We start from the raw sequence: 10,608 nt of genomic DNA, 5'->3' as shown, positions 1-10,608 counted from the left end.
CGTCCACTTTAAGTGATTTTTTTAGATGTTTCATACATATTAAGGAATCTACCATACGACAAATACTCATAGACTCTTTACTCCAAAGGCAATCTGGGAAAAAAGAAGTTAATTCTTTCTTTATATTTGAAAAAATCAATGAACCACAAAAAAGTCCAAAAAAATCACTCAAAGTGGACCGAAATGAATATACTATTCGAGTCTTAGACATAAAAAAAATTCTAGTAAAAAGCCATTTTCCTTTTAATGTATTATGCGACGTAATACAAATTTTGCCAGAACTTAAAGGGCAAAATACAAATTGGCTGGTCGGTTAAAATTAATTATAATCGCTAGTCAAAAAATATAAAAACTATGTAATTTTGTATATAATACATAAATATATATATAGAAGAAATATATATTTTTCGATCTTATTTGCTAAAAATTATAAATTTTTCGGACTTCAATGCAGCTATGAAAAACCAAGAAAAGATGTTATTAGTTTGGGGTTTGGCATGTGTAACAATTAATGGATCGAACACGAGGCCAAAGGAGAAAGAGAGAGTAATAAAGAAGGAGAGGTTTCTTAACGGACGGGCAAAAATAGATTGCTTTACTTGTACTTCTTTACTTTATTATTATTCACACACACACAGTCACACACGTACCAGTGCCCTTCATTTCATTCTTACTCACACTTTACTATCCATTATATTTATTTTATTCCTATCCCCCAAACATTTTAAAATACACATTTTCATTTATTGTTTTTTAGCTTATGCATCTTTCGGTCCCTTGCATAGTTGCATTCATGCACAAGTCACTTTGACTAAATAGTCCTCCCACCCCCACTTCTACCCCCTCCCCCCACCCCACCCCACCCCCCAACCCCCAAAAAAGAGAACTTGCAAAACAATAGATCATGCAAATGTCATTATCAGTCAAGAAATCCAAAACTCTCTTAAAGTAGAAGTTCTTTTATTTAACTTAATGATAAATAGTTTGGATTAAAAGAAAATGAGTATAATAACCAATAATTTATATTATTAGTAGTGTTTGTCTAATTGAGTAGTCGAGCGTAATTTTTTTTCGTACATGTATAGTTTCTCTATATTTGTAATACTATTCTTAAATTTCTAATACTACATGCCGTTTCTTTTGCTTCGGTTATCGTTTTTTTTTGTTCTGGTTATTGCTTCACTTTGCATGAATTCTTCTCTTTATATACTTTGTTTTGGCTGAGGGTCTTTTGGAAACAACTTCTCTATCTTCACAAAATAAGAGTAAGCTCTGAGCATACACTATCCTCCTTAAACCCTACTTACGAGACAACACTGCATATGTTGCCATTGTTGTATTAATAGCTTGTCTCACCGTTTTATGCTTTGTTTTAGATTCGAATTCCAATTGTATTATGCGTCTAGTTTCAGCACTTTTAGGCAAATTACACATTGAAAATAAGAGCAAAACATTATATATGGCATAACATAAATGTACACATGGTACACACGTTTTTTTAGCTCAATATGACGTAATCCAATAACAAATTGGTGAAACCATGAACAAGGACTACAAATTTTTGCTAAATAATGTATTTTTCTTTGAGAGTCCCTCGATCTTAAATCAAAGTGATAGGATCGAGAAAGTGTAAACGGCAGCTTGGTGGACAAAACAAAACACCCATATTTACGTAGAGTTCGATGAAAGGCTGTACTCCAAGGGGACAACCTACCTTAGTTCAACTATTAGTGATTGCTTTCGCAATTCGAACTTGTGACCTAATTCATATAACGTCAACTTTATCGTTGCTCCAAAACTCGTAGGAGAAAGTGTGTGCAAGGGAAGAAAAAAAAAAGTAGAAATGAAATCATGGTGCCAGCTGACTGAAAATGGACTATGTGCACCATTGATTATCGTTGGTTATTTTGACAGTGTGAACAACAAAAGTGGCCGTATTCTCACATGATTTTGAGGTGAATTGGGCCCTCATAACCATTTGTTTTTTTTGTAATTTATATGGTTGGATTGTCTTGTTCCGGTAAATATCTTTACAGTACTGACTCCCTATACTACACATTTCCCTCTTCACTTTTTCCCCTTTTTGTTTGTTGAAGAGCAAACGAATTTTTTTTCTTTCTATTTTAGTATTCGTTTTAAGATTCGATTAATATGGATTCGCATCGAAAAGTTTCATTTATTGAGATAAAACGTTATTTACCAAAGACGATTTCATACTCAAAGCTCGAACACGAGACATAATAATTAAAGATAAATAAATACTTTCCACTCCAGAGTAATAATTATCGAAAATGTATTGTGTTAAAATGACAAAACATGTCATTCCTTCAAAAGAAAAAAATCGTCATACGCACAGAAAAAGATAGCACATGAAAGCCATATATCTGTGGGGTACTCATTAAACAAGAAAAAGAAATTATGAGCTAATTAGAATTATTATTTTCTTATATCGTTTTAACAACTTGCATGCAAATCTTATACAATCAATCAACTTTATCTAAGTGGTAATGATAGTACTGTGGTGCTCAAGAAGTTGCTTCTTGACACCTATAAACTTCTTTTTTTTTTGATAATATATCCTTTTTGATTCTGAATAAATTTGGAACCTTTTCCATTTTTAATTTATCCTATACAAAGCGAGTAAGGGGTGAATTTTCCATTCTGTCAACATTTAATAAATTATTTGGGGTTGATCAATAAACTAACTGAAAATTTTGCAGTAGGGTACAGAGACGAAAAATACTACGTGATTTCTTTTTGTCTATATCTTGATGAATATAATTGCTTGATATCTATACGACATTGAGAAACAATAGATACTTAGGGTATAGACGATGTTCATACAAGCTGATTTAGACTCTACTATTATTAGAAAAATATTTAAATAAGACACTAACATATATCAAATTCAAATATATTGTGAGTTACTCTAGATATTTACTTATTAGTAGTACTGTATCTATATGTTTTAAATAATGAGAAGTTGCTTGCTGCTAGTATATAATAAAAGTTCAGTACTTCTAAATATGTTTCTTTCTTTTTCCTTGAAAATCGTTAACCTAAACTACTTCCATTTTTCTCCTTTAAGTTCTCGACAAAAGAGACTTTTTAGAATTTTAGCATATAGCCATTTATTAAGTGAGTGATCGTATATAAAATAATAACTTAAATTTTTGTTCAAAATCTAATATAAATGATTTCCTTACATAACTTTTTCTTTGGAAAAGATCCAGAAAAGGCAAAATAATTGGTATGATTTTCCTAAAATTGCACAAAATTGTGTTGTAATCCTAACCTTCTAATTGCACAAAATTGTGGATAGATTTTTACTTCCCAAACTCAACATATTTAATTTCTCTTAACACACTAAAAAGAGCCCCGACCCAACTCAACAACTACTATAATAGTAGTAGTAAATACCTTAACCTGTCCGTCTCCCAACCAAAAGAGATGTTTTTTTTTGTTCTGGGGGCGTGGGGTGTGGGTGGGGGTGGGGGGTGGGAGAGCTTGAAAAATGTCACTTTGTGAAGCCAGCTAGAGGCTTCTTCCAAAAGTAAACAAAACAAAAAAAGAGACAATGGTGGGAAACAAAACAAAAAGGAGAAGAAAACCATTAGTAGGAAAAGAAGTGAAAGAGTTGTAAACGACATCATCAATGGTTGTGGTGAGATGAAAAGATTTCTTCATTTTTAACAAAAAATGTAAGATTCGAGTTTCAAAAAAAAATATTAATAAAAAGATTTTTCTCATTAATATATCTTACACGCACGATGTAAATCTAGATTAATTAAAGACTCAATATAAATACGGACACCAGATAAAAAAAACAAAAAACCGCAAATAACAATATACTATTTTCATTTATGCTAATATATTTTCTATTTCCCTATTGGTCATATGATAAAAATTAAAACTTCAAGTATGATAATGTTAGCATCAAAATTATATTGTACTGTAATGGTTTTATATATATATATATATATATATATATGTATATATATATATATATATGTATATATATATANTATATATATATATATATATATATATATATATATATATAACTTAACTAAAGTTTTCCACTTAACACAATAGTATTGTTATGCTATCTCAACTTTGACAAATTGGATGTGTTTTAAAAAAACTTGATGTTTTAGAAAACAAGGAATAATTTTCCCACATGTTTTCTAGTTTTATTTAAATTTGAAGTGTTAATTAAAATACTTAATTAGGAGAAAAAAGTATTTTTGACAAATATTCTTATGATTGATTAGAAGTGTTGAAACTTTTGAGAAAATGCAGAATGCCTAAGATTCTGTTAAAGTTATTTAAAAATAAAACTAAACTATATTTTACCGAAAGAAGAATAAACGACGAAAATAGAATTTAGAGGGAGTTAAGAACTTGGACAAAAATTATTTTTAGCATAGTCGATATTATTTATATCCGATAGCCGTAAAAAAAATTATCCAAAAAGACATAACTTTGTCGTCTTTTAAGCGTTTTTTAAATATCGTTTATGAAGGGATGTGCAAGAACCTTAAAAGACATAGTATAATATACGTCGAACCTAATTTCATTTAAAGGCTCATCCAAATATAAAAGAAATAAATATCTTTAATGTCAAACTAGCTTTTTTTCAAATTTGTTTGATGTTTCATAAATGGGTGCGCAATAACCTTAAACAATTTGTAATATATCCGATAGATAACATTATTTATGAACGCATTCGATATACAGGAATAACTAGGCTTCAATCTCAAATAATAATTTTGCTTGTTTGAGCTTGCTCATATTACTAATCTCAAATAAGAATAAAGAAGAAAAATTGAGATAGATTGACCATCAACGTAAAATTAATCAATCTTATTATAAATTCTCGTAATACAGATTATAAAAGGATAAAAAAGGAAAAAAACGAGAAAAAAACAAAACAAACAGCTAAGCATCTGCTCACTATAAGTCATACTTGCTTTTATGGGATTAAACCCCCCCCCCCAAACCCCCCCCAAACCCACCCCCCCTTTCTTTACCCCCATGAATGGCTTTTCTTGGATTTTCGATTTCCGTGTCAAGCAAGCATCCATTCCTATCTTCGCTTCCTTAACCGATGGGCAATAGCCTTAGCCCTTCTTCTTAACTTACCCATTTTTTTCACTATTCTCAAGCAAGTTATCAACACACACACCCCACCCCCCAAACTCCCCCCACCCCCACCTCTCTCTCTTTTAAGCTTTGCTTCACTTCTAATCTTCTCAAAACCTAACACCCTTTTGCCCCCTTCTTATGTATCTGTTATTTCTGTGGTGGGTTTCTTAAATAGAAACCTTAATTATCATTTTCTTGTGTTTTTTTTTGGTTCTTGATTTTCCGGCCAAAAAATGGAGCAAGAAGGAGCACTTGTTATAGTACCGGCGGCAGTACCTGTTACGACGGCGACGCCTAAGAGGGCGGTGGCTCCGCCGCCGACGTCTTTAGCGCCGGGTTTCAGGTTTCATCCAACGGATGAGGAGTTGGTGAGGTACTACCTAAGGAGAAAAGCCTGTGCGAAGCCATTTCGGTTTCAGGCTGTTTCTGAAATTGATGTTTACAAATCTGAGCCTTGGGAACTTGCAGGTTTATTTTTTTAAATTGATTTTTAATCCTGTTTATGGGTTTTTTTTTTTAAATTAAAAAAATTGTCTTCTCTTGTTCTCTTTTTTTGCTTTTTTTCTTATGTATGTTAAGATTGAGTTTGTTTTTGAGATGTTTGCTTAGTTTTGTAAGTGAAAACATCCTGTCTATATGTGGTTTATTCTGTGTTTTTCTGGGATGAATTAGTTTCAATTTATTGGAAAAATGGAGCTTGAAAGCTTAATTTTTTATTTTGATAAGTAAGAAAAATGATATCTTTAAGTTGGTTTACCATAAAGATTGAGTTTTAAGTAAGAAAAAAATATTTTTAAGATTGGTTTACCATAAAGATTGAATTTTAGTAAGAAAAAATGTATCTTTAAGATTGGTTTACCACAAAGATCGATTTTTAATTAAGAAAAGTGTGTCTTTATGATTGTTTTTACCATAAAGATTGAGTTTTTAGTAAGAAAAATGTGTCTTTATGAATGTTTTACCACAAAGATTGAGTTTTTATTAAGAAAAATGTGTCTTTATGATTGTTTTACCACAAAGATTGAGTTTTTAGTAAGAAAATTGTGTCTTTATGATTGTTTTACCACAAAGATTGAGTTTTTAGTCATCCATGTTTTAAAGAGGAAGGGTCTGAGAAGGAATTGCTGACTCATTATTAAAGGATTTTTTACTCTCTATGTACAGGGTTTAAATCTATGTACAGGGTTTAAATCTGTTACCTGTTTGAAGACGTCTGAGAGAATTTGAATGTTTCCGCAAAACCCGACAAATAATTTTCTTGATTAGAGAAGCAGTGTAGTGCTCTTAGTCTTCAGGAAGATTTCTGCATTTCTGACTTTTGATTGGTGTCCCTAAAAGTAATAATGCTGCTGCATAAGAAATGCATTTCTTCTTTGTCGGTAGTTGTAAAAGCTGTGCTGTATTTGTTTGGATGTGTTATCCGTTTCTCGTTTTTGTAGACGCTTTCTTCTCTTGAATTTAGTAGTCATTAATTTTGATGAGTTGCCTTTTGTTTTTTTCTGTACAGAATATTCGTCGCTGAAGACCAGAGATCTAGAGTGGTACTTTTTCAGCCCCGTAGATAGGAAGTATGGGAATGGATCTCGACTCAACCGAGCCACCGGCAAGGGCTATTGGAAAGCTACTGGGAAGGATCGTCCTGTTCGCCACAAGTCTCAAACCATTGGAATGAAGAAAACGCTTGTTTTCCATAGTGGTCGAGCTCCCGATGGTAAGAGAACTAATTGGGTGATGCATGAGTACAGACTTACTGATGAAGAATTGGAAAGGGCTGGAGTTGTGCAGGTGCGAATATGCATTCGGAAAATGCATAGGTTGTTGACTTAGCTACTTTCTATTGAAGTTCCGAATCTTAATATGTTTTTGTTTGTTTGCGAGGAAAAAGGATGCCTTTGTACTTTGTAGAATCTTCCAAAAAAGTGGATTAGGACCTCCAAATGGCGACAGATATGCTCCATTTATTGAGGAGGAATGGGATGATGATACAGCTCTGCTGGTTCCCGGCGGAGAGACAGAGGATGACGTGGTCAATGGTGATGAAGCGCGAGTTGAGGGCAATGACCTTGACCAGGTTCATTTTTTTGCTGATCTCTTCAATATGCCGAATCTATGCATTTAATGCAAATCTTTGCATATCGCCGCTCTTTCTGCCACTGCTATTAATGCGGATAAATGCAACTTCCGGAAATTATGAATGCTATTGTCGTTACATGCTGATGCAGTGTTTTTAATTCCAAGAATATTTGCTGCTGTTAGTTTGTCTTCTTTCTCAGTGTATGACTATTCTTCGGAAACCCAAACCCTTTTAGCTTCTTTAAGAATGTCTCCTGTTGTTTTAGTTTTTCTTCATTCTCCATGTATGACTGTTTGTCGGAACAAGGGTGTCTGTTAGAACGTGATAGTTGCTTGCTTCACTAAATGTTTTCATCCACCTGATGTTAATGTTTTTGTCGTGATCTAAGTTAGTTGTAATGATCTTTTATTGGTCCAAGTAAAATGTGAAGGCAGCTGGCTTCGCTGAGGTTTTGTTTTAGCTCCATTCTTGTGTGGTGAGAGGCACAAGTCGGCAGGATGGTTATTTTCCTTTCTCTATAACCTTTTCGTCTGGCTCCATGTAATCGTGTATCGAAGTCAGTCACATTGGCATAGATACGCTATGTATGTCCTCAGGTTACTTGGAAGGCGAACACTGTCCGCACTCCCTGCTTCTTTGCCTCCGAGTATAAGTGTGTGTTTTAGAGTATTCAGACTTTGATCTGGTCCAGTTCCAAGGACTTAGGGAGCAATCTATCGACCTGCCAATTTAATGCAGTGAGCTAGACATGAAACTTAGAAGGCTTTCAAGTTGTGTCCCTGACGTGGAGCGCACGATGTAGGCTAGTTCCGAACTTCCTTATATCTAAATGAAATGAAGACAAATGTAGATAGTTTTTAGATTGGTTAGTTTCTCATCTTGTTTTCGTGTCATAGAGTCAAACTTCTTAAACGGAATAATTAAATATGCAAATTTATCTTTTCAGTTTATGTGGATATCACATTTATTTCTCCAGATTCTGTTTATCACAGGTAAGTGCAGTTCTAATATGGGTAATAATTTGGCTATTTGCGGAATAGCACTAGCCAGTTTCTAGTTCTCAATGCCCTACACCACGAAAGGAAAGAAGAAGATTTTACTGCCTTTCAGGCAAGGACTTCGGTAGATCTATTAACTGAGAGTTGTGAATGTGTTGATCTATCAATTTATGTTTTTTGTTTTCTTTGTGTTAGGAGAAAATACTTACTGGATAAAATCCTCCGACCGGTTTATTGGACGTGTTGATTTGTTTGTCGTTTCAAATTATGGCGATCATGGATGATTTTAGTCGACTATTTTTAAGTTAGGTAACATTATTTAGTGTTAGGGGAATGCAGATCGATTAGCTACTTTGCATCTGAATGAGAACGTGGTGTGCATTGATATGCATGGGAAGAGAAAAAGGAGAAGGAAGTTAACTGTAGTATTGAAGGATGAGTATATACATCAAGGGCTTGGATTACTCTTTTTATTTTTTATTTTACGGAGATTTCTAGAGCTTTTGCTATACACTTGGTCTACTTGCAATGCCATAGGACACCGTCGCTACTCCCTCTTTCCACTTCAGCATTTTTATGTAACAGTGGTGTTGGGGCCAACACACGTGCACCTCTGTAAACCAAGGCTTAGGCAGATGGGGAGAAATCACGTAGTGTTATTTGTCTCCAATGTTTGCACCCACTTCATTGATCACTAGGCCACAGTCGCACTTAGGTGCTTGCGTTAAGTGCTATCTCTCGACAATCATCGCAAACCCGAGGAGATGAACTTCAACTTCAACATGAGGTTCCATGGGATTTGCTACCATGGTCGCTGGTCGGATGCGACTTCGTTTAATGACTATTATTATTGTGGGTGGAATGTTTTTTTTTTTTTTTAATTTGAGAAGGGAGAAAAAAATATTGCTATGTTTTAGTATGGGTAGTTGGTTTGATGGAACTTTGTTTAATTGACATTACATACCTTGAGCCCCGGAAATAAATTATACAAGTAAAACAAAAAGGAGTTTGCAATTCCTGTCGATGTATCGGTCTCTTAATTTCCATTCAAGAGAATTTTCCTATGTTTTTCCTAGTGATTAGTGCTTGATGATATGTATGAATTCAAATGAGTAGCTTACTTGCGATGGAAAAGTCCTCACAGTGATGAAGGTAAGTTCTTGACATGGAACTGTTGCTTGGATTTATTTATTCTGATAAATATTTTTACATTCTTGGTGAGATCAGATGCCTTATTAACAGTTGGCTGTTCATAACAGGATGCTCGGCATAAGGCTCCTCCTCGACAAAGCGAGAACCTGCTCGAGCCCCAACCTATTCCATTTATTTGCAAGAGGGAGAGATCACCAGAAGATCCAGAACCCCTCTCTTTAGCTCAAAGCAAAAGATCCAAGCGCGAAGATCCTAGCTCTAGCCATGCAAATGGTTCTGAAGATTCAACTACTAGCCAACAGGATCCACCAACAACGATGATGACGACAAATTACTCCCCCCCTTCTCTCTTAGCATTCCCCTTGTTAGAGCCCCTTGAACCTAAAGAAAGCCAACCTTCTAATCCCCCTACTTTTGACTCCTCCAACCTCGAAAAATCTGTCCCGCCAGGTTACTTGAAGTTCATTAGCAATTTAGAGAACGAGATACTTAATGTGTCCATGGAGAGGGAAACGTTGAAGATTGAAGTGATGAGAGCTCAGGCAATGATCAACATTCTTCAATCTCGTATCGATCTTTTGAACAAGGAGAATGAGGACTTGAGAAGACTCGTCCGAGGAGGTTAAGCTGGTATAGCAGCCAGCATCTCCATGTATTCTAGTTTTGTAGTTGTCGGCGGGGGGCCCTCCATTCTTGAACTGTCTTCAGTAAAGAGGAAAATGGCTGGCTATGTAATATATTTACGTAGTTTTTTTGCTATAAACCTTGGACCAATGTATAATTTAGCTATCGACAGAATGTTTGTCTGTCTGTTAAACTGGTTTAAAATAAAGTTAAGCGTCTTCGCTTTCATACTCTTTCAGATCTTATTACCTTTTGTTATCATCTTTGAGACTGTTATAGGGGGGGTGGGGCTGCGAGTAAGCGTAAGCTCACCCAGAAGCTCGAAGAGCTTCCCTTCATTCGCTTCGTGGGAGCCGCACAACACATAGCTGGAAGCCGTCCCCAAAAGCGGAGACCGAAGAACTGCCAGGTTATCGAAGACACGTCTGAACATCCACCACAAGAACAACAATCCAACAAACTCGTCTGAACATCCACCACAAGAACAACAATCCAACAAACTCAATGGAATTTCACTAGTGGGGTTTGGGGAAGGTAATTTGCACGCAGATATTATCGCTACCTTATAAAAGTAGAGATGTTTTCGATAGATTTTCGGCTCAAGAACGGTGA

The 10,608-nt window shown here is 34.8% G+C and overlaps 1 protein-coding gene across 1 annotated transcript; it reads left to right on the top strand.

Annotated features, from left to right (window-relative positions):
- Positions 1-5,066: 5,066 nt before the first annotated feature.
- On the top strand, positions 5,067-10,229 carry LOC109215008 (NAC domain-containing protein 78-like). Its single transcript, XM_019379004.1, has 4 exons — positions 5,067-5,616; positions 6,656-6,933; positions 7,034-7,219; positions 9,480-10,229. The coding sequence occupies exons 1-4, from the start codon at positions 5,382-5,384 to the stop codon at positions 9,996-9,998; spliced, it is 1,218 nt and encodes a 405-aa protein (XP_019234549.1). The 5' UTR covers positions 5,067-5,381; the 3' UTR covers positions 9,999-10,229.
- Positions 10,230-10,608: the final 379 nt, after the last annotated feature.

This window comes from Nicotiana attenuata, unplaced genomic scaffold, assembly GCF_001879085.1.
Source record: "Nicotiana attenuata strain UT unplaced genomic scaffold, NIATTr2, whole genome shotgun sequence".
Classification (NCBI taxonomy): domain Eukaryota; kingdom Viridiplantae; phylum Streptophyta; class Magnoliopsida; order Solanales; family Solanaceae; genus Nicotiana; species Nicotiana attenuata.
This window is presented reverse-complemented; position numbering and strand designations above follow the sequence as displayed.